The sequence below is a fragment of the Polypterus senegalus genome, chromosome 13 (assembly GCF_016835505.1).
Source record: "Polypterus senegalus isolate Bchr_013 chromosome 13, ASM1683550v1, whole genome shotgun sequence".
In the NCBI taxonomy this organism is placed as follows: domain Eukaryota; kingdom Metazoa; phylum Chordata; class Cladistia; order Polypteriformes; family Polypteridae; genus Polypterus; species Polypterus senegalus.
Window position 1 is genome coordinate 155,993,533 of NC_053166.1, and position 25,224 is coordinate 156,018,756.

The 25,224-nt window shown below is 44.5% G+C and overlaps 1 protein-coding gene across 4 annotated transcripts in view; it reads right to left on the bottom strand.

Annotated features, from left to right (window-relative positions):
• Positions 1-25,224, bottom strand: part of vwa3a (von Willebrand factor A domain containing 3A) — a 116,163-nt gene that overhangs the window by 58,949 nt on the left and 31,990 nt on the right. For all 4 annotated transcript variants that reach the window (XM_039775576.1, XM_039775577.1, XM_039775575.1 and 1 more), the window contains 6 exons: positions 24,615-24,721; positions 11,427-11,552; positions 7,761-7,872; positions 4,117-4,233; positions 776-907; positions 484-622 (listed from right to left, as the gene is read on the bottom strand). In XM_039775576.1, the coding sequence (XP_039631510.1) occupies positions 484-622; positions 776-907; positions 4,117-4,233; positions 7,761-7,872; positions 11,427-11,552; positions 24,615-24,721 (733 nt within the window). The remainder of the gene's footprint in view (positions 1-483; positions 623-775; positions 908-4,116; positions 4,234-7,760; positions 7,873-11,426; positions 11,553-24,614; positions 24,722-25,224) is intronic.

Here is a 25,224-nt window from a genome sequence, read left to right on the forward strand (position 1 = left end):
ACTGAGAAGTCAAAATTTCCGAGTTCCGAGTAGGAAGTTGCAACAGGAATGCCCCTACAAGTCGGATTTCCTACTCGGAAAGTCAGGAGGGCCTCATCAACCCTGACCTCTAATTTCCAAGATGGCAGCACCCCACATGAACAGTAAGTGATAGCTGTAGTGTTATACACTGTTTGTTAGCACTTCTGTCTATTTGTGTCTCGCTAATTCAGGACCACCCAACTTCTATCTGACGACAAGTCTGGATGCGCAGAATGCCACGTAATGCTTTGCTATCACTTTGTTCACTAGCGGTCTGCAGCACAGGTTTTCCTAGAGACGTCTGCATTGGCTTCCTGAACGTTTTACTGGCGGTCAATATGGGGTGTGACGTCAGACCCCGGCTCTGACATCTGATTTCCGAGTTAAACGGAGCGCAGTGCAAGTTCAAGCCCCCCCTCCCCACAGTGACCCCAGTAAAGCCGCAGTTCTCTATTGTTATACCTTTTAGACCATTAGTCTTCAGCCAATCAGCAGAGGTTTTGGGCAGAAAATTGGGCATCTCTATGGAGAGCGGTCGGTCGTGCATGGGTGGCTTTGGCAGGAAATGAGCTGATGGTAGTTTGGCCACTTCTTCAGAAATCTGAAATGCAGAAAGGGGGGGAAAAAAATAAAAAGAACTCAAATGACCAGTCATACTAAAATGAAGAACGGCCTCACACTGCACAAGTTGTACAGAAGGTGTGATGCGATGTGAACTGCCTTCTTCAGGTGCGAAAATGGCTATCACCATTACCTCTTGCATAATGCTGATCAGCGTGTCTCCCAGCAGCCCCTGTCGCATCTCTTTAATCGTCCTCAGCACTTCCTCGCTTCTCTGCAGTTCACTCTGCAGGTGGTGAATGTCACAGCTGTAGTAATTGGGATCCTGAGTCATTGTGACACGAAAAAAGAGCAGATCATTAGTGGGCCTCAAGCACCAGGATGGTTTTTAAGCTCCTCTAATGCTGCTACTCTGAGAAAGGCCCTGTCTTTAATAAACTGGCCTACTAATAATAAATAGATCAAAGCAGGTACAGCGTCAAAAGCTACTAAGGTGGTCCTAGTGCCTGCCTCAGCAGGCCCATGGCAGCCTTCATCCACACCTGCCAAAGAAGAAGAATCGTTCAGAAAACCAGGAGAGAGAGAGAAAATGTGAAAGGCACTAGACAGACAGTCAGACAGACAGACAGACAGTGTGATGGACAGCCGGCAGCTCATCCTGGCCGACACACCCTGGACGCTAGATGGCGACTTCCCTGCAGCTTAGAGGTGCCCCGGATTCCCGCAGGGCACCATGGGAGATGGAGTTCAGCTTCACAGCCCTGCTGGGTACCATGGGTGCCGCCGTGTGACGCTGCAGGAAGACACAGGGATTTTTGTTTCCCATATAGCTCGGAAGTACTCCCAAATTGTGGGGATGGAGGAACTGAAGTATTTCTGGGCTGAAAAAAAAATGTAATCCTCCATCTGACCCAGAAGTGCTGACAAGTCACGTGAACAGAATAGGAGAAGCACTTCCGGGTCAAGAACTATATAAAGGATTATGGGAGACACAACAAGTGAGCCAGAGTTGGGAAGGAGTGTGACGGAGCTGCTGGGAGGAGAGGAGGAAATTTATTGTGATTATTCATTGGGTGTTGATTGTGGCTGTGGTGCTTTAGAGGCACTGTGGAAGAAGAAAATTCAAATACTTCTTGGTGCTTTTAAACCTGTGTTTGGAGCGTCTATATGTTGGGTTTCAAGGGGAAACAGCGCCCTCAAGCGTCCACTTACTTACAATAGATAGATAGATAGATATGAAAGGCACTATATAATACATAGATAGATAGATAGATAGATAGATAGATAGATAGATAGATAGATAGATAGATAGATATGAAAGGCACTATATAATAGATAGATAGATAGATAGATAGATAGATAGATAGATAGATAGATAGATAGATCTGGAAGGCACTATATAATACATAGATAGATAGATAGATAGATAGATAGATAGATATGAAAGGCACTATATAATAAATAGATAGATATGAAAGGCACTATATAATAGATAGATAGATAGATAGATAGATAGATAGATAGATAGATATGAAAGGCACTATATAATAGATAGATAGATAGATAGATAGATAGATAGATAGATAGATAGATAGAACTTTACTTGTCCCCAGAGGAAATCAGGTTCTTCACAGAGTTTATTTAAATAATAAATATATAAACAGATCTATAGATATACACACACTATGACCTGAACCAATACCAGAATGACTAAAAAGAAAGACAATTTCTGTGTGTGTGGGTCCAGCTGATACCGTATGTCTCAAATCATTCCAACAGAAGGCGCAACACAAACATTAACAAAGCTTTTACGAATCCCATACCAAATGCCATATAACAGATACCTATGTATTACATTTGTCATTCCAATAGACGGTGCAACATAAACATTTGAAATGATGTATTTGGTTATTACAAATGTTTGTGATACACCTTCTGTTGGAATGACAAATGCAATGCAATTTATTACTACATGCATTGCAGAGTACATTCCAACACATGGTGTACTGCAAATGTTTATGCTGAGGCCGATGTTGGGTATTTTGATTTCAGCCTGCCTTAGATGGGTAGCACAGATAGTACCTTTATAATCAGTTAGTCAGTCATTGTCCAACCCTCTATATCCTAACACAGGGTCATGGGGGTCTACTGTAACCAATCCCAGCCAGCACAGGGTACAAGGCAGGAACAAATCCCCGGGCAGGGCACCAGCCCACCACAGGTATCTTTATAATCTGAGTATTTATTGAAGAAAAAAACAGAAAAAGTGCAAAAATAGATGGCAAATATATACTGTACATAATAAGACAACTGAAAACAAATAACCCTCAATATGAAATCCAATAGCGATTCCAAGGGCAAAAGCAAGAAAAACCAAATAAACCAGAAAATAAAAAGACAATCAAAACTGACGCTAACCTCCTACAACACTCAATGACCCCCTGCTGAGACCCCCTCTGTGACAGATGGAGGTCACAGCAGTAAGTGGCATCAGAGAGGCCCCGCCTCTTGGGGTTTCACCCACAGAACACTTGGGATGGACGGACATTTAAAGATACAGTACATAAATGTGAAATCTTAAATAAGCAATGCAGAAATTACATAAAAAGAAGAAAAATCCATCCATCCATCCATTTTCCAACCCGCTGAATCCAAACACAGGGTCACGGGGGTCTGCTGGAGCCAATCCCAGCCAACACAGGGCACAAGGCAGGAACCAATCCTGGGCAGGGTGCCAACCCACCGCAGAGAGAAAAATCATAATTCAAAATTTAAAAAAAAAAAAAGACAATAAAACAATGCATAAATGCAGGCTTAAACCACTCAATATTCCCAATGTTGCTAGAGTTTCATTGTTTGGCGGGCATTGACCATATATGGTTGCTCACGGAGTCCCGTGGCACATGACCTGCATTGTGAGAGAGCGTCAGTTACAGCACTACGGCCATGTGGTGCGATTACCCGAGGGTGATCCAGCTCACAGGACCCTCATTGTTGAGGACCCGAGTGGCTGGACCAGGCCAAGGGGCCGCCCACGTAACACCTGGCTGTGACAGATAGAAGTTCATTTCTGGAGGGTGGGACTGTACCATGTGTTTACCTAGGGGGTTGCCAACCAGGATCCAGAGCCGTTTCGTCGTGTGGTGGGTGCAGCAACGTGCTGTACCAGTGTAACCTGACCTGACCTGACTGATTCACCATACAGAATGTGAACCAGGTGGACCAGAAAATGACAGAGAAATGGAGAAAAGCATTTCAAGAGCACGACAAGAAACAAGTAGTGGCAAAGCGTCAGAAGAGGAAGTAGGGCCACATGCAGACTTTTAAAGAAAAACACAAATATGTGGACGCAGCCTCGGACAAGTTGGCTTGGTTGGAGTCGCACAGAGAGTTAGTGGTGGAGTTTGAGCCGATGGCTTGTGCTCCGCCACTACACCACAATGCCTGTCATGGATGTGCTAAAGATGGCAGCAGATACACAAGCACACGCACACACACACACACACACACACTGGACTGCAAACCCCTCCGTACCGCGTCCTTATCGCCGAGCATCGCTGGACTCCTCCTTCCCACTTTGCACATCTGGCTTAGAGAGACATTGCAGTGAAAACGGCCACCCATGACTTCTGCAAGCTTCTTGACGACGTGCTGAGAGGAGAGAGAAACAGCAGTTAACTTCAGGATGACTGCATTTGGTGCGCTTTTCAAATTTGTTTAGTTTCTGTATATGCATTTTATTCCATCTGAAGTCCTAAGGTGAGCAGAAGGCCATTTTTACTGGAGTGACCATCGGGTAGCAACTCCCAATGTATGACATGACCGATGCAGACACGCAGTCACACTCAGGCCATTTATTTTTAACCATCAATGCTCAGATCCTGCAGCAATAAGCTCTCTAGAAAGGCTCTCGTTTTCATCCAGCCATTTTCCGAATTTGCTTACCCATGGAAACTGGAACCGATCCCAGTAAGTAAAGGGCGAAAGGCAGGAAACAATCCCTGGACTGGACTGTGGTATAGCTCGTCCACAGTTTTCGCTAGAAAAGGCCAGTTTTAAATAGATAGTCACCGCACTCGCGGCTTACAGAGGTGGCATGGTAGTGTGGCCGGAGTGGTGCCCGGTGGTCTTCGTGAGGTGGGCGTTTCCTCGTTAAAGTACACAGGTGAGGAGTCGTCCGCATCTGTAATTGATGCCAGGTACTGCTAATCGGCACACCTGAGCCACATCCCAATTATAATTAGTAGGAGCGCGAGTACGGATGGGAAAAAAAGAAATTGAACGGAGGTTAAGGGAGAAGAAGGCGGCAGGAAGCAGGAAGGAGAAAGCTGGTGCGTGAGCGAGTGAAGGCAGCTGAGCAGTGAGCCCTAGCGGGGTGTTTGGCTGGCTGGCACCTGGGCCAGTCCATAGCGGTCACTCCCGCTAAGCATTTATTGAGGAGCAGGAGTGACCGGAAGGAGGATGACTCGCCATGGAAGACAGCGGGAGTCGGGAGGCTTTGTAGGTGGACGCCCCACCGTGAGTGCCCTCTGGGAATAGCAGAATGAAGCCAGGGATCGAGAAGCCACCAGACCAGAAGACAGAGAAGGTCAACTGCAGGTAGGGTGACTCCCCTGGTGCAAAGCCTGGATGGGAGGAAGCAGGGGCGTCACCAGTAGAAAGAAGGCACCGAGCTTTGTGTTTTAAAAGGACTGCTTCTAGCCATTGTTTTTAACCTCGTTTGTATGGTGTGGCGCGTTGGCGTCAGAGGAGGTGCCGAAATAAGATGTCCCAGGGTGCCGTGGTGGACCCTGGGGACATAGTAGTACCCTCTCTGGGGACGTGCTGCCCTTTCGGGAAGTGCCGCTCGGACCAACATGTCTTTGCTAGCGGTGGGGCACTGTGGACACCCAGGAGGACCGGAGGAGGACTTGTGCCTCCTCCAGACCGCGAGGGGGCGTCCACCCTGGTTATGTTGGGAGCCTCGGGTAAAGGGCTTGGAAGCCCAGCCCTGTAGGGACCCGTGGCCACCGCCAGGCGGCGCCCCGGTGCCTGAATATCCCTGGTGTGGCGGAAGTGCTGGGGGGAAGACGACAGGGGACACCTGGATGGCTTCCGTGTGCGCAGCCGGCACTTCCGCCACACTGGGGCGTGTCTACGGAGGAGTGCCGGGAGCAGCTGGAGCCTATCCGGGTTCCTATTTAAGGGCCGCCTCCCTCCAGTCATCGGCGGAAGTCGGGTGGAAGAGAGACGGAGCTGGAGAAGGGACTGGAGGCGGCCAGGAGAAAGAGAGGCACAAAGACTGTGAGGCCTGGACATTGGGGGAACGGTGCTGGAGGCTCTGGGGTTTGTGTGCACATTTAAAAACTGTACATAATTGTGTGGTGAACTTATGATGTCCGTCTGTCTGTGTCTGGGTTCAAGTCCACAATGGATTTATTTAAGGGATTTTAACCTCCACCTTTTCATTGGTTTTATTGGATTATTTATTTGTTTGAACACTTAAAAGTTAGAATAAAAGTTAGTCAAGTCTATTCTATTCTATTCTATTCTAATATATTCTATTTTATTCTAGTCTAGTCTGTTTTTTCTATTCTAGTCTAGTCAAGTCTAGTCTAATATATTCTGTCCTATTCTAATCTAGTCTAATATATTTTATTTTATGCTAGTCTATTCTAATATATTCTAGTCTAGTATCTATACTAATAAAAGGCAAAGCCCTCACTCACTCACTCGTCACTAATTCTCCAACTTCCCGTGTAGGTAGAAGGCTGAAGTTTGTCAGGCTCATTCCTTACAGCTTACTTACAAAAGTTAAGCAGGTTTCATTTCGAAATTCTACGCGTAACGGTCATAACGGTCAACAATGTCCGCCATGTTGAACTTTCTTATTTACGGCCCCATCTTCACGAAATTTGGTAGGCGGCTTCCCTGCGCTAACCGAAACCGATGTGCGTACTTATTTCGGTGGTATGATGCCACTGTCAGCCTCCATATTGAACTTTCCAACGGTATTTGTTACTTATGGGCCCATCTTCAAGAAATTTGGTAGGCGGGTTCCCAACGCTAACTGAATCCTACTTATGTACATATATGCATCCATAGCCTGCAGCTCGGTCACCGTGTGAGGTGGCGTTGGGTCCCCCATCCCAATGCCTCCCACGTTGTTGGCTGCCTGCCTATATAAGGCCGTCCGTCGCTCCGGTCTCTTCATTCCCTTCCTTGCTTCGCCACGGGATTCACGTCTCCCTGCTGATAACTACAGCCTTTTTATTTAATCCACGGCTTCTCCGCTGTTTTATTGTTCGTCTATTACGATTATAGTTATTGTGTAGGTATTTTAGACTTACTTTACATTGTTAAGGTACCCATTTCCTTTATCGTCCTAACCGTACCCCCATTAACATGTCTATCGAGGTGATCGCCATCTATCAAAGAACTGTCACTTACCGAGTGGTTTCCATGCCCAGAGATGCCGCCTGCCTTTTCCATTCTCTGTGTTACATATTGCACGGCCATATCAGGCTCACGCTTGATATCCATTGTGTCTTATGTATTGAATGACTGGGACAGGTTCAAGGTGTGGAATGATGACGGTACAGGAGATAATTAGACTACACAGGAGCACTAGAAGAGTGAAATGCTTAAGGCCTTCACCTATGGATCTGCATGTGAGTTGATGGCTGCCGCTGAATTGTTTGGTTGTCGCTTTCAAGTGTACCGAAATGGCCAAATATTTTACACCTTTCGACAACCGCCAGTGCCACTTAAACATCTTAGATTCACAGGTGACGATTTCAGTAGTGGACACTTTGATGTTTATGAATGTTTCAACTCTCAAAAGCTGGATGTGAAGTTATCGATGAAACCGGTTGTGTGCTTACAACTCTTGACAGATGCCGAACGTCTCTTCAACACAAGTCCTACAAATACTGTCGTAATTGACACAAACATTTGTAACCCTCATGCAGTGACCATCATATCTGCTACACATGTTCACCTGGGAGATGTTTCCATGAACTTTAGAGTCTGACATCACAGTTGGCAGTACACACAATCCTCCTCAAATGCTTTCTGTTATTTTCAATATCCAAATGTATCTACCAATCACCAGTAACCTACCAGTCACACTCACCAATCCCCACCCATCCCAACTTTGCTCGATTGCCCCAGGAAGTGAACTGCAATGAGGCACTTACTTCAGTTACAGAGCTGCTGCAGTCAAAGGCCACCATGTGAACAGAAAGCGCCTTCCTTCCCACCATGCACTGTTCAATGTAGTCAAACAAGACATGTGTGCTCTGATCAGGGCTGGGGACAGAAAAACAACACAGTAGAAGAAGCTCTTTTAACATAATTTCGTTTGTTATCTGTATACCATACTGAATATGTCACATTCTATGTTGTCACGTGTGTGTGTGTGTGTGTGTCAGAGGAGCAAACTACTTAATGCCACTTTGGGATGAGAGTGGGCACTGTTGCTAACGGTATTGTCTCTTTTCCCCTCCACAGTGCCGAGAAGACACGCGTTGAGGGCAACTGATCCTGACAAGCTCCGCCCCTTCCCATCCGGACAGTATCAAACCAGACGTCCCCAGAAGATGGTGTCACATTTTGGACTTGAGGTACTGTTGGTCCAGATCCACTGTACTGACAGAGCCCCCCATAGAATTTAACTCCCGGTGAAGTGGATTGCCTGTTTTTTACTCTTAACGCCATCGTGCGCCTTTTTATATCCAGGTTTTCTGCACCATTCTCTCCCATAAGGCTTTGACTGGTGAAGCAACTGGGCAGCAATTGTGGTCTGCAGCATCTCTTCAATCTCGGCCACTGTTGCTTGTGACTTCTTCAAGAGTTCTCGGGGGTCCGGTGGTGGCCTCCCTCACTCGTCTTCTTCAGTTTTAGTGGGCGGCCTGCTCCAGCAGATTTACACCTGTGCCACACTCTCTTCATTTCGTCAGTAACTGGTGACTTGGAGATGTTCTTGTCTCCATCCCCTGACTTGTCCTTTTCACCGAGTTCCTCGGTGTGCTCCTTTGTCTTCATTGTGTGGGTTAGGCCAACATACTGGCTAACGACAAGCTGAACCTTCCACACAAGGTGCGTCGATACCATAAAGAACTGAAGCCCCTTGACTACAGATGGTGATTCTGGGACCTCTACAGCCAGTGGGCTGCACCAGCGATGATTTGGGGGTCACTTCAGTGCAATGATTACACAATCAGTGATTTTGTTTTGTTGTACATTTGTAATTAATGTTGACCACTGCATTCAGTTTGACATTAAAGAGCATCGTAAGAGCCAAATGAAATCTGCTGTGATTCAGTTTTGTATAAAAATTAAAGGTGACAGACGGGTATCAGCAAGAGTGAAAGGGAGGGTCTACAGACCGGTAGTGAGACCAGCTGGGTTATATGGGCTGGAGACGGTGGCACAGGGGACAGAGCTGGAGGTGGCAGAGTTAAAGATGCAGGGAACACTTTTTAGAGGCCCTGTAGTAAGGTGACCCTTAGGGTCCTGTACAAGTGGGCAACAGGACCGGAACAGACAGGGCAGGCTGTGGTTTAGGGGTAACTGAGATGTAATGAGCTTATCTGAAGTTAATCTTAAGAATTTGGGACCCTGCCTGGCAAAAATGAAAGGCATAAACAAGTTGTAAAAATAAGCAATGAACCAGCGCTGGTAAAATTTCCATCAGATGACCCGTACAGCACACTGAAGTGATTTTACTGCAAACCAGTCATCCAGACTTTATTTATATGCCAAACACCAATGAGCTTTACAAGTTCTGATCTGGGATTTGTTCAACTACAACCCCAAATATGAAAACAGGTGGGACGGCATGGAAAACGCAAACACAACAAAACCGCAGTGATTCTTAAATGTCATTTGACTTTGATTTGACTGCAGACAGCATGAACAGAAGATATTTCATGTCTGCTTTGTCTGCTCAACTTCATTTCATTTGCTTTTTCTTCTTCATCTTTCAGCTGCTTCCATTAGGGGTCACCACAGCAGATCATCTTCTTCCATATCTTCCTGTCCTCATCATCTTGTTCTGTCACACCCATCATCTGCATGTCCTCTCTCACCACATCCATAAACCTCCTCTTAGGTCTTCCTCTTCTCCTCTTACCTGACAGCTCTATCCTTAGTACCCTTCATCCAATATACACCCAGCAGATGCCCAAACCAGGGCGGCACGGTGGCACAGTGGGTAGCACTGCTGAATCACAGTAAGGAGATCTGGGTTCTCTTCCAGGGTCCTCCCTGTGTGGAGTTTGCATGTTCTCCCCGTGTCTGCGTGAGTTTCCTCCCACAGTCCAAAGACATGCAGGTCAGGTGCATTGGCGATCCTAAATTGTCCCGTGTGTGGGTGTGTGTGCCCTGCGGAGGGCTGGCGGCCTACCCGGGGTTTGTTTCCTGCCTTGCGCCCTGTGTTGGCTGGGATTGGCTCCAGCAGACCCCCGTGACCCTGTAGTTAGGATATAGCGGGTTGGATAATGGATGGGCGGATGTCCAAACCGATGCAATCTCGCCTCTCTGACTTTGTCTCCCAACTGTCCCACCTGAGCTGACCCTCTAATGTCCTCATTTCTAATCCTCGTCACCCCCAATGCAAATCTTCACATCTTTAACTCTGCCACCTCCAGCTCTGTCTCCTGTGCCACCGTCTCCAGCCCATATAACACAGCTGGTCTCGCTACCGTCCTGTAGACCTTCCCTTTCACTCTTGCGGATACCCGTCTGTCACAAATCACTCCTGACACTCTTCTCCACCCACTCCACCCTGCCTGCACTCTCTTCTTCACTTCTCTTCCGCAATCCCCACAGTCACAGTCACTCTGAATTGTGTATTTAAACTCCTCCACCTTCACCAGCTCTCCTCCCCTCATCCTCACCATTGCACTGACCTCCCTCTCATTCACACACACATGTATTCTGTCCTGGTGGTCCTTCATTCCTCTCCTTTCCTCTCAGATCTCCACCTCTCCATGTTCTCCCTACTCTCGCTACAGATCACAATGTCCTCAGCAAACATCACAGTCCATGGGGACTCCTGTCTAGTCTCGTCTGTCAACCTGTCCATCACCACTGAGGATAAGAAAGGCCTCAGAGCCGATCCCTGATGTAATCCCACCTTCACCTTGAAACTTCATTTCATTTGGGAATAGACATCAATTGCTGCATTTCAGGCCTGCAACACTTTGTAAAAAGAGTCGGGACAGTAAAGCATTGATCCCTTTGTAACGCCGCCCTTCCTTCTCACAACACCTAAAAGACCTTTTGGCACTGAGGAGACCAAGCGCTGAAGCGTTTCAGGTATCACGTCGTCCCATTCGTCCTGTAAACACATTTTATGGTGTGCAACAGCACGGGGTCGTCATCATTGCATTCTTGGTTTCAAAATTCTCCATACATTCTCCGTTTGGGAACAGGTGTGGACCCTGTAGCCGGACCATCTTTCTTCCGGCAGCACTCGGGTCCCAGTTTGAGGCGGCCCACCCGGGTAGGAGCATGGAATATCTCGTCTCTTCGGCATTTAAGAATTTCTTTTTTAATTTGAATTTTCCATACCTCTCCAAGTTTTTCTGATTTTGGATGGTAGATCAAAGGAAGATTAAGGTAATTTGGGGTCGCAGGTTTAGTCTGAATCGACAGCCTTGTGATTTAAAAGCCAGCCAGCACTTTAGCAACCATTATGAGAAAGTCCCAGCATACTCAAGGTAGACACCTGATCAGACTTAACATGACACCCAAGAAAAAAAAAAAAGGACAAATTACAAAGATAAAAAAATAAGTAAAGCAACACCAGTGCTGTTCGTGTCTCGCGACTGGTAGCTCAAACAAGCCATTCTGATTACCTGCCCCCCAAGATGACAACCAATGAGTTCAAGTCCCTCACAAGCAGCATCTTCTTCAGTGCGTGCAGCAGATTGCAGCCTCCGCTCGGCTCAAGCGCCTGAATCCACATGCGAGCTTCATGGAGGCTGAAGGAGACAAGAAACACATTGTCAGTCCTGCCTGAAGTCAAAATGGCTCAGGCCACGGAAAGGTGTATTCTCTTTGACCTCAGGCCGCTCGTGATCCACGAGGATTTATTTGGGTGTGGGCGTGAAGGCACGTGAAGTACACGAGTTAATCACAAAAATATGCAAATATCTGTGAGGTGTGACCTGTAGGGGGCGTTGCAGCACCTCAAGCCTGCAGACACAAATTCACAACGCGGTCCTGGGTGCTTATTTAAGACCTCCGCAGGGTTTCAGTTTCCTTCCTGTTAGACTGAACAACAAGCAATACGTTTCTCCTCCTTCTACACCTCCTATGTAATCTCATCCACCTCCTACCCGACTCTGACCACCCAGCGGACGGAGGCGGCGGCCCTTGTTATGTCGGACCCAGCCTGGTGTCAAGGAGGAAGCACTCCCAGGTCAGGTGGAAGCCCCTGAAAGTAGGGACAGCCATGCCCAGCAGCATTTGATGTCGGCGCCCAAACAGGACCACAACTCCCAGCATGCCCTACAGGTAAATGAATGCGCATACTGGCCCCGGAATGCTGCCATCCAGTGTGTTGGGAGGAGCATGTACTCACCCACCTACCACCACTTTTTCTTATGGGGTTTATCCTGGCCAGGGTGTCAACCGATCCATGCTGCCCATTACAGACAGTGCTCTCCCCTCGACTTTCTCGTATACTCAGATATGGGGATGGATATTTAAGGAATAAACCACAAGACAATGATTACACTTTTATATTATGTGCAGTAAAGAACAAATCAAATCAAATTACTAATATATTGAACAATTATTATAAAAGTAAAGTTGAATAAATGGGACTCTGCAGCTGCATGAATAAAGGGTAAAGTACCACTTCCTGTTAGCGGAAATAACTAAAAAGTTGATAGAAATCTACGTTTTGTATCTAATACTTGTATGTAAAATTTATAGTTGACCTAAGTAAGAGCGTACCCAAGTTATCGTGTTTACATACAGACACACAGGGACATATAGACAGAACTCAGGGAGGTCGAAAAACACTGAGATTGGAGTGGGAAACGCTTACCTGAGAAGGGTTTCCCATAACTAAAAACTCTTTGTGCTTCACACTCGTGTCCGAACCTCTCTGTAGACCATTGTCGGACAACTGGTGAATTTTCTAGGGACGGCGCGAAAATTTTTGTAAAATATTTAAAATTGCTAGTGTTTTTGAACTTTTGGTTGATTAAAAAGATAATGTTTTAAAAAATATATTTTATGTTGGAAAAACAGATAACGGTTAATCAGATTGTTGAATAAACGAATGTATTTATTTTGAATGCAAGTTAAAATTTTCGCTGTTCACCATTCATCATAATATCAACACCAGCGGTGTCAAAAACACATCTCGTGAGACTTAAAAAGTCTCGTTGTTAGAAGATCTCGCTCACTGTACGGTGTGAACGGGACCCGGACACAGACAGACGGACATCGTTTCTTCCACCACACACATGTTTATTTACAACTATTTAAAAGTTTAAATGCACACAAACCCAGTGCCTCCAGCACCGATCCCCCAAAGTCCGGGCCTCTCACAGTCCTCCAGTTCTCTCTCTCCAGCTCCGTCTCTCTTCCACCCGACTTCCACTGCCGAATGAAGGGAGGTGGCCCCTTAAATAGGAACCCGGATGGGCTCCAGCTGCTTCCCGGCATTCCTCCGCAGACACGCCCCAGTGTGGCGGAAGTGCCGGCTGCGCACCCGGAAGCCCTCCAGGTGTCCCCTGACTTCTTCCCCCCAGCACTTCCTGGTGTGGCACCGGGGCGCAGCCTGGCGGTGACCACGGGCCCCTACAGGGTTGGGCTTCCAAGCCCCTTACCCGAGGCCACCAACAAAACCAAGGCGGTTGCCTCCTCGTGGTCGGGAGGAGGCACCAGCCCTCCTCCGATCTGCTCGGGCGTCCCAGCTGGGCTCCACCCCCAGCCGCCTGTGACAACGGATACAGAAATGAAGTCTAAGAGACGCGAGAGACTTCAAATGATCGACAAGGAAATGCGCGTCTGTCTTTCGAAAATTGATCCTCGCATCAGTCTCATATGTGCTGAAAAACAATCTCAACGTTCACATTAATTAAATTGAAGATTTCTCCTTTGATTCCTTTATTAATAAAATGTCTTTCAGACTTGTAAAATGAACTGTTTTTATTGGCGATTGTTCATAGATTGTGTCATCACGACTTTATTTATGGGCAGTCCCTCAGGTGCGCCGCGAAAGAAAATGTTTGGACTTAGTGCGCAACTCGAAAAAGGTCGCCTTTCGCTGCTGCAGACGGATGTTTGGGAAGCTGGGGAGCCCCCTGCTGGCCACACCAGTTAAAAGTGAATAATTGAACTGAGTGCACACTTTATTATGGTGGCTGTGTTGCAGCTTTCACTCATTGAGATTCATTTTTAATGTTAGTTTAAGATGTCATCTATTAAAGGATAAGTTTTCTGTTTTTTAAGTTTTAAGATATTTCTTCACAAATATGTTGTATGTGCATTTGGCATTCAAGGTTGTGTTTTCCAAAACACTACATAGTCCCTACATTGATAGACTGAAGGCCAGATGTCCACATCAGCATCGCCATTGTGGCATTTTATACGGAGAGTCATTAGGTAAGGGGCTCAACCTGGAAAACAAAAGCATAATAACTTGCCAAATACGTTCATTTTACAAGGCACGAAAGTTATCGAGCACGGATCGGCGTCTTCAGATTTTAAAACAGCTTAAACGTGTCATTTTTAAACACAGAAGCACCAATACTATGAGATTCAGCCATTTTCAAATAAGACCCCCTTCCGCCATAACGACCTTTAACCCCTAGGGGGTGTGGTTTCCCCTTGAAAGACAAAAATCACACTAAACTGTTCTTGCTGTGTCGCAGATATCGTGATGATTTACTTTTGTATTTCCCACGCCAACAAATTGGAAACGTATCCTCACCTCAATAGAAATAGCACCAGGAATATGGAATTAAAAAATCTAGATATTTCCAGGGGGCGGCACGGTGGCGCAGTGGTAGCGGGTCCTTCCTGCGTGGAGTTTGCATGTCCTCCTCGTGTCTGCATTCTGGTTTCCTCCCACAGTCCAAAGACATGCAGGTTAGGTGGATTGGCGGCTCTAAATTGTGCTTGGTGTGTGGGTGTGTTTGTGTGTGTCCTGTGGTGGGTTGGCGCCCTGCCCGGGATTGGTTCCTGCCTTGCGCCCTGTGTTGGCTGGGATTGGCTCCAGCAGACCCCCGTGACCCTGTGTTCGGATTCAACGGGTTGGGAAATGGATGGATGGATATATTTCCAGATCCCTTTAGTTGTCACAAACGTGTCAGAAACACACAAGGCTTGTATCCTTATATCAAATCTTTTGCTGCTTCAAAGTGGACATATGCCGTATATTTTTAGGCTTTGTTTTCCGGTCAGGCCCATTACTTCCATTAAAAAATGTCAGGACAGGCGATGTATTTTATTTATTTTTTTTTAATTTATTGAAGACGATTACATTTAGAACAGTTTCATGTATCGAATGTGCATTGAATTATCGTTTTCATGAACGCTCCGCAATCTGTACTCATCCCTACTATTCTCTGCTGTTCTTTTTCCTTTTTTTCCTGTGGTGGCGTTCTATGCCACCACCACCACCTAATCAGGGCACCGTGATGTCCCCACATTGATGGATTGAAGGCCAGAAGTCCACATGACCGTCATCATCAAGTTCTTCCATGTGAACCCTGACTACCATGAGGACTGAATGAGATCATTGATGTGATGTGGCTGGGTGGTCTCTTGGCCTTGGGACCCCTGCAGATTTTTTTTTTTTTCTCCGGCCCATCTGGAGTTGTTTTTTTTTTATTTTGTTTGCTTTTTCTGTCCTCCTGGCCATCTGACCTTACTTTATTCTTTATTACTTAGCATTGCCTAATCTTATTTTCATTTCATATAAACTTTTCTTTTGCATTGGGTGTGATGAGGATGGATGGGATTAGAAATGAGGACATCAGAGGGTCAGCTCAGGTTGGAAGACAAAGTCAGAGAGGCGAGATTGCGTTGGTTTGGACATGTGCAGAGGAGAGATGCTGGGTATACTGGGAGAAGGGGGGTAATGATAGAGCTGACAATGAAGAGGAGAAGAGGAAGGCCTAAGAGAAGGTGGTGAGAGAGGACATGCAGGTGACGGGGGTGACAGAGCAAGATGAAGAGGACAGAAAGAGATGGAAGAAGATGATCCACTGTGGCAACCCCTAACAGGAGAAGCCGAAAGAAGAAGACAGAGTAACGAGTGTGGAAGAGAAGTGAGAGTGCAGGCAGGGTGTAGTGGGTGGAGAAGAGTGTTGGGAGTGATTTGTGACAGACGGGTATCAGCGGAGTGAAAGGGAAGGTCTACAAAATGGTAGTGAGATCAGCTGTGTTATATGGACTGGAGATGTTGGCACTGACCAGAAAGCAGAAGACACAGCTGGAGGTGGCAGAGTTAAAGAGGCAAAGACTGGCATTGGGTGTGACGAGGATGAACAGGATTAGAAATGAGGACATCAGAGGGTCAGCTCAGGTTAGGAGACAAAGTCAGAGAGGCGAGATTGTGTTGGTGTGGACATGTACAGAGGAGAGACGCTGGGTATATTGAGTGAAGGGTACTAAGGATAGAGCTGACAAGTAAGAGGAGGAGAGGAAGGTCTAAGAAGAGGTTTATGGATGTGGTGGTGGGTGTGACAGAGCAAGATGATGAGGACAGAAAGATATGGAAGAAGATGATCCACTGTGGCAACCCCTAACAGGAGCAGCCGAAAGAAGAAGACAGAGTGTGGAAGAGAAGTGAGAGTGCAGGCAGGGTGTAGTGGGTGGAGAAGAGTGTCGGGAGTGATTTGTGACAGACGGGTATCAGCAAGCGTGAAAGGGAACGTCTACAAAATGGTAGTGAGATCAGCTGTGTTATATGGGCTGGAGATGTTGGCACTGATCAAAAAGCAGGAGACACAGCTGGTGGTGGCAGAGTTAAAGAGGCAAAGACTGGCATTGGGTGTGACGAGGATGGACAGGATTAGAAATGAGGACATTAGAGGGTCCGCTTAGGTAGGACAGTTGGGAGATAAAGTCAGAGAGGCGAGATTGCGTTGGTTTGGACATGTGCAGAGGAGACATGCTGGGTATATTGGGAGAAGGGTGTTAATGATAGAGCTGATAGGCAAGAGGAGACGAAGAAGGCCTAAGAGAAGGTGATGAGAGAGGACATGCAGGTGATGGGGGTGACAGAGCAAGATGAAGAGGACAGAAAGAGATGGAAGAAGATGAGCCGCTGTGGCGCAGCTGAAAGAAGAAGAAGATAAACTTTTCTGTCCTCATCTTGTAAAGCACTTTGAGCTACACCATTTGTATGAAAATGGGCTCTGGAAATAAATGTTGTTGTTGTATACACAGTATAGCATGTTTGTGAGGAGATAATTCTGACTTAACCTTTAAATCAGGGCTATTCAATTACAAATTCAGTCGGGACAGATTTTCAAACCAAGAAACTTAGCCGGGCCAGACATTTTCAGCGGCCAGTAAGCAGCAGTTAAGACAAATTTTAAAGCAACACAAATGAATGCGTTTAAAAGCAGAATTCACTCGAGCTCCATATGCGCAAAACATACAATTATTCAACTCAAAATGATATATCGAGCACATCTGTCTCGCTTAAATGTTTCCAGGGCGATCGAGTCCCAGCCTCACTGGGTCACATGTTTTGGGCCTGCGCCAAATTGACGTCATTCTGGACCAACATTTTTAAGTGGCTTTCAGACAGCCTTGGGGTCACAATCCGTCCTACGCCACTAACAGCTGTGATTGGTGGGCTCACAGAGGGGCTTAAATTGGAGAAGGACAAACAAACTGCAAAGCCTTCTCTACACTATTAGCACACAGCTGGAGGAATCCGAACTCTCCTCTTTAAAGTCAGTCAGCGGGTAACTGATGTTTTATATTATCTGAAAATGGAAAAAATCAAATTCTCACTTAGAGGATCTGTGCAGAAATTTTTCAAAACCTGGCAGGCTCCGATCAATAATATTTTAGATGAGGCTCTTAAAGCACTGAGGAAGCAGATTCTCTCGCTATTCTTTCTTTTTCTTCTCCATTCATCCATATTCACTCATTAATTTATCTATTTACTTATCTTTACTAGGTTTAAGTTTCATTCTGCTGCCTTTCTCAGGGGTGGGGGTTGATTTGCTTTCAATTCTATTCTTGTAAAATTGATCCATTTGTATGGAATGTTGTGTGATTTCAATAAAATCAATAAAGCAAAATAAAAACAAAACGAGTCATGTTTAGCCATTGTTTCCCTTTTACGTCTGCTCACATCAAAATGTGTATAAAAAAAAGCAACAAAAAAGGTGTAAGTGAAGAGAATCTGAGGTAGTAGCAACACTTTCTTTTCCACATTTGACTTATAAAAATAAACATTTTGCTCACATCTGACCCAGACACATCGCAAAGTGCCGAAAATAAAACTAAATAAAGAGAAAACTGAAATTTTAGTTATTGGCAATAATGGACATAATGAGGTTATCAGAAATAAACTGGATACATTGTGATAATTACAACTCAAAGACACATGATATCCGATATGGTGGTCCACAAGGCTCTATCCGGGGTCCGCTGCTCTTCTCAATCTACATGCTTCCGTTAGGTCAGATTATCTCAGGTTACAACGTGACCTACCACAGCTATGCTGATGACACACAGCTGTACTTATCAATAGCACCTGATGACCCCGACTCTCTTGATTCACTAACACAATGTCTGACTTGTATCTCAGAATGGATGAAAAGTAACTTTCTCAAGTTAAATAAAGAGAAAACTGAAATCTTAGTGATTAGCAATAATGGATACAATGAGGCTATTAGAAATAAACTGGATACATTGGGATTAAAAGTCAAGACGGAGGTAAAAAGCTTAGGAGTGATTGTTGACTGTAATCTGAATTTTAAATCGCATATTAATCAGATCACTAGGACAGCATTTGTTCAATTAAGAAACATAAAAGTTAAACCTCTTATATCACTGAAAGATGCTGAGAAATGAGTTCACGCGTTTGTTTTCAGTCGACTAGATTACTGTAATGCACTCCTCTCAGGACTACCGAAAAAAAGACATAAATGGTTTGCAACGAGTGCAGAATGCAGCTGCTAGAATCCTAACTAGGAAAAGAAAATCCGAACACATTTCTCCAGTTTTGATGTCACTACACTGGTTACCTGTGTCATTCAGGATTGACTTTAAAATTCTGCTTATGGTTTATAAAGCCTTAAATAATCTGCTCCATCTTATATATCAGAATGTCTGACGTCTTATATTCCAAATCGTAACCTCAGATCCTCAAATGAGTGTCTCCTTAGAATTCAAATTTAAAAGAAGTGGTGAGGCGGGCAGGCGGCCTTCTGCTGTTACGCACCTAAAATCTGGAATAGGCTGCCAATAGGAATTCGCCAGGCTGATACGGTAGAGCACTTTAAAACACTGCTGAAAACACATTACTTTAACATGGCCTTCTCATAACTTCACTTTAACTTAATCCTGATACTCTGTATGTTCAATTCATCATAATAACTATTCATAGTGGCTCTAAAATCCGTACTAACCCCAACTCTCTCTTCTGTTTCTTTTTTTTTTCTAAATAAACAGGATTGTGAGAAATGAATTCATGCATTTATCTCTAGTAGGATTGACGACTGCAATGCGGTGTTCACTGGCTGTTCAAACTGTTCTTTATTCAGCCTCCAGTTAATCCAAAATGCGGCTGCAAGAATTATTACAAGAACAAGAAAATATGAACACATAACTCCAGTTCTTAAATCCTTACACTGGCTCCTGGTTAACTTTAGGGCAGAGTTCAAAATCCTCCTTTTAACATATAAAGCATTAAATGGCCAAGGTCCGGTTTACTTGTCTGAACTTATCATGACTTACAAACCTGAGCGCACATTAAGATCTCAAGATGCCGGTCTGCTTAGGATTCCAAGGATTAATAAAATAACAGTGGGAGGTCGAGCTTTTAGTTACAGGGCCCCTAAACTGTGGAGTGGTCTTCCTGCTTCCATAAGAGATGCCCCTTTGGTCTCAGCCTTTAAATCCCGGCTGAAGACTCACTACTTCAGTTTAGCACACCCTGACTAGAGCTGCTGATGAACTGTACAGACTGCATCTCTGTTGTTAGTCATTAGCACTAAAACATAACATGATAATTATATTTGAATACTAAACCTCACCTATTCTGTTTCTTTTCTCGGTACCCAAATGTGGCAACTGGTGCCACGGCCCACCTGCCAAGTTGTTTGCCTGCCTATGGTAAAGTCATCCCTGATGGAGGATCGCAGGAATCATGGGAAAGAGGGTCCTTTCATCGGAACAACGTTCCAGCCGTGGCATGGCCAAATGGGGAGGCAAAGATGGATGAGGTCTCCAGGACTCTAAAAATATCCAAACCTAATTATGTCATATCATCTACTGTTAAACCGTAATTCTAAAATTTTTATTATTATGCTGTATTAAGGAATTGTTCTGTTCTGTGTATTGTATTGTATTGACCCCCTACTTTTGACACCCACTGCACGCCCAACCTACCTGGAAAGGGTCTCTCTTTGAACTGCCTTTCCGAGGTTTCTTCCATTTTCCCTACAAGGTTTTTTGGGAGTTTTTCCTTGTCTTCTCAGAGAGTCAAGGCTGGGGGGCTGTCAAAAGGCAGGGTCTGTTAAAGCCCATTGCCGCACTTCCTGTTTGATTTTGGGCTGTACAAAAATAAACTGTATTGTATTGTATTGTATTTTTCCGGCCTGCGCCACCACCACCTACTCAAAGCTTCATGATGCTCCGACATTGATGGACTGAAAGCCAGAAGTCTACGTGACCATCATCATCAGGTCCTTCCATGAAAACCCTAAATCCAAAGAGGACTGTTTCACTTATGGTAGGTAGAATGCCCAGAGGGGACTGGTCAGGTGGTCTCGTGGCCTGGAATCCCTGCAGATTTTATTTTTTTCTCCAGCCGTCTGGAGTTTTTTTTTTTTGTTTTTTCTGTCCACCCTGGCCATCGGACCTTACTCTTATTCTATGTTAATTAATGTTGACATATTTTTATTTTTTATTGTGTCTTCTATTTTTCAATTCTTCATTTTGTAAAGCACTTTGAGCTACATTTTTTGTATGAAAATGTGCTATATAAATAAATGTTGTAAAAATAAAAAAGTGCACTTAACATTGATTTCTCTTTGAAATCTGAACTCCCCAATTTAAAGGGGTTGTCATGATTTTCTTTTTCGTAGAACTACTTCACTCGGACGGTTTCAATGACTGCGGTGAGATTTGAGTTCCACAACAAAGCCTTTCCAGTTGAAATCGTTTCCTCGCCCCTCAGAACAAAACGACCTGAGTAAATGTTTAAGAGCAAAGCACCGCATATGGCGTGAAAGTGGATTGGAACTTCAATTATTTGAAGGACTGGTCTTTAAAATGTCTGTACAGAGTTCTTGGGTGTTGTGGTAATCGGCCCGCACACAGACAGGCAGACATCGTTATAATCACCCAGCACACGTTTTATTTACAAGTCCTAATATTTACAAGGTGCACACAACCCCAGAACTCCCCCAAAGTCCAGGCCTTTCCAAATGTCTTCTTCACCGCCTCCAGTCCTCTCCACAAAGCTCTGTCCTTCTCCTCTCCCGACTCCAGCCAACGAATGGAGGGAGGTCGCCCCATTAACCCCACCCGGACGAGCTCCAGGTGCCTCCCGATAATCTTTCGCCGGCACTCCCCAGTGTGGCGGAAGTACTGGCTGCGCACCTGGAAACACTCCGGGTGTCCCTGGTCTTCTTTCTCCCAGCACTTCCGGGTGTGGCGGAAGTGCTGAGGCCCAAGGCTCCATAGGCATTGGGGCGCCCCCTGGCGGTGACCACGGGCCCCTATAGAGTTAAACTTCCAAGCTCAGTTCCCATGGTCCCCAAAGCCAACAGGGTGGTCGCCCCCTTGTGGTCTGTAGGAGGCGTAACCCCTCCTCTGGTCCTTACTGGGCATCCCGGCTGGGTACCACCCCCAGCCACTCACCACAGTGTCAGGTAATCAATTACCGTATATACTCGTGTATAAGTCGGGTCTTGAAACCCAAAAAATCGATCATAACATTAGACTCCAACTTGTACGCCCGTTCAAAAATACGACACTTTAATATTTTTTTTACATCTTCTTGCCTCCTCTAATCTCTCATCAGTTTCTCAGATGTATGAAATTTTGTTGCCGCAGCACAGTTACCAATTTCTTTCGCTGCTTCAACGACTTTTAATTTAAAACCAGCTTCATATTTTTTTCTAATCGTAGATAAGTGATGCTCTTACGATAAAAGTGTATGAGATACAAAAAACACAACTCAGTGCACATCACTTCGGAATAGTTCGGATATCACGTGTGGTCATGTAGGCACAATACAGTAATCCCTCCAGAACTCCAGAACCCCCCGCGATAGATGAAAATCCGCGAAGTAGAAACCATATGTTTGTATGGTTAGTTTTATATATTTTAAGCCCTTATAAACTCTCCCACACTGTTAACATTATTAGAGCCCTCTAGACATGAAATAACACCCTTTAGTCAAAAGTTTAAACTGTCCTCCATGACAAGACAGAGATGACAGTTCTTTCTCACAATTAAAAGAATGCAAACATATCTTATCTTCAAAGGAGCGCCATCAGGAGCAGAGAATGTCAAAGAGAGAGCGAGAGAGAGAGAGAGAGAAAAGCAAACAATCAAAAAATCAATACGTGCTTTTAAGTATACAGAAGCACCGCGATAAAGCGGCATTTTGTAGAGGAGCGTCCGTGTCCTCTGTGCAAACAGCCCCTCTGCTCACACCCCCTCCGTCAGGCGCAGAGAACGTCAGAGAGAGAGAAAAGCAAACAATCGAGCACCGCGCGGGAAGCACATCGTATATCATTGAGGAGTTTTAGTTAATATGTAACACATGCTCTGATTGGGTAGCTTCTAAGCCATCCGCCAATAGCGTCCCTTGTATGAAATCAACTGGGCAAACAAACTGAGGAAGCATGTAACCTAAATTAAAAGACCCGTTGTCCGCAGAAAGCGGCGAACCAGCGAAAAATCTGTGATATACATTTAGATGTGCTTACATTTAAAATCCGCGATAGAGTGAAGACGCGAAAGTCGAAGCGCGATATAGCGAGGGATTACTGTATTACATAGAAAATAGAAAAGGCCGTGTGCCCCGTGGTTCCTCTCCAGGGCCGGATTAAGACCCTTAGATGCCCTAAGCACTAAGTAATTTTGGTGCCCCCTATTAATTCAAAATATTAAAACCATAACAAACTAGAAAATAAAATTTTATTTTATTATCGAAAATTTGAAATTAAACAAAACAATTTTGACATTAAAACCGTAGATTTACCATTTGGATTATTTTATTTATTTATGGCTTTTGTGTCAATTTAGCAAATCTATTTACACATATTCTTAGTACAAGATCTGAAGAATATTTTGTGAAAATCTTGTTAATAATAAAAAATTTTGTTAATAGTAAAAAAAAGTTATAAAAATTTTATCCAATAGTAATCAGCTGTACGATTTTCACTTTTACATAATGTCAATTTTTTTTAAAATCTCCAAGAATAGAATTAAATGGACTTACCAGAATATTTTTTCTTCAAACTGGGATGATTTTTTAGTTTTTGCTTAAAACAGAAAATAACGCTTTCTACGCACTAGAAATTTATTTTAAGTTAAATAGCAGATAATTCACAAAACACAACAATTACATGATAATAAATTTGAATCAGCTATTAACTATTATTTAAAAATATAAAAACATGTTGTTTTGAATCGAATTATTTTCACAATATTTTGACATAACATGGCGTTTAAGGGAATCACCATGAGACAGGAATTCCCCGTCGTAGATGGCACCAGTATGCAGAACGCACCGTGTAAGGTGCCATCTACGAACAGTGACGGCATAGGGAGGTACAGGGAGGCATTATTCATTAAATTTTGAAAACGGCTATAAATTTAATTAATTTAATATTTTATGTGATAAATTCGGCCATGACATTTTTGTGGTGCCCCTCTACCGTTGATGCCCTAAGCATGTGCTTACTTTGCTTATATGGTAAATCCAGCACTGTTCCTCTCCCAGGTAGGCGTCAGCATATCAAAATCTTTTGGACCAATAACGTGAGTTTTCCGCATTCGACTTATACGACCGACATTATAAAATACCAGAAATTATACGGTAGAATCGAACCCCGACTTATCCATGGGAGAACTTAAACGCGAGTTTATACGGAAATGAATTTAAAGTTTCAACAATTCCATTCACCACTGGCGAACATAATAGAAATGATAATCGCCAAAGCCTATTTTTGGTGACATTCGAGGCCATGTTAGTTGCAGTCTGGAGCTCTGGCAGGACCATCGGCTGGGCCACTCACAGGGAGGTTGCTTCTGGGCCACCATTGGAATAGGCCGGCTGTAATGGGTCTGTCCTGCTGAGAATTGGACGGGTGATTTTTTGCTTTGTTAACAGAGCTAAACCGGGAGATGCACTTCAAAAATGAAACCTAAGGAAATAAAAATAAAACTAACTACCAAATCCTAACAGAATCGAAGTTGAAAAATGCAGGCAAAGAGGTCAAACCCAACGAAACTCGAGAGAAGAACGATAACAAATCGTTTCTTTGTCTTTTTTCTCTGGTCTTGGTTTTGTAAAGTAACCCCAAAATCGACCCTTTACCCTGCCGTGCCGTGCCAATTACCTGCAGGTCACAACCCTAGAAGCCACATCTCTAGAAACACCAGAAGTGGCACCAGTGACGGCTCTCAAAATGGCAGTGATAGAAGGACCTAGAAAATAGCATTCAAGACACAAACCAAAATGAAATCACATGAAAGCTAATCATGCCAGGGTCCATATTTGTCACTCAGATGTCGACTCCGTGATGCGTGAGAAAAGTGGACAACGACAGGGGAAACACTGGGGTAAAGAACAGAGAAGTGCAATGACTTACGTGCGGACATTGATGTCTCTCGGGGTACTCCACAGCGACGATTCTTCAGTGCCAAACGAGGAGAAGTACAGTTGTTTCTTGTAGCATAGTTGCTCATCTATCAGACCCTGGCACAACAACAGGGAAAACGATTAGTCGACAAGTAAATTACAGACAAATGAAAAGGATGACACCATGACACTTTGCTACGTCTTTCATACGGTACTTTTGCGGTTAGAGTCTGTCTGTATTGTGCGTATACTGTAGCTATGGATGTGTGCCGGTAGACCAACCTGGTAATGAGAACACTGAAGAAAAGAGGTAAGGGGTGAGTACAGGGAAATGTCAATGTCAACTTTATTTATTTCTATAGCACATTTAAAAGAACATAGGAATGCTGCGGCCAAAGTGCTTTACAATAATAGAATTAAAGAAAAAATACAAATAACATAAATAGAAATAAAATAAATAATAAATAGAAGTAATGTTACATAATCACAAAGAGGAAACCATCAGTGTTATAGAAGGTCATGGAATGCAAGTGACTAGAAATGAGTCTTTAATCTCGTTTTGAATTGTCGACGACTCCTTTATGTGACGAAGTAAAGAATTCCACAAACGAGGAGCAGCA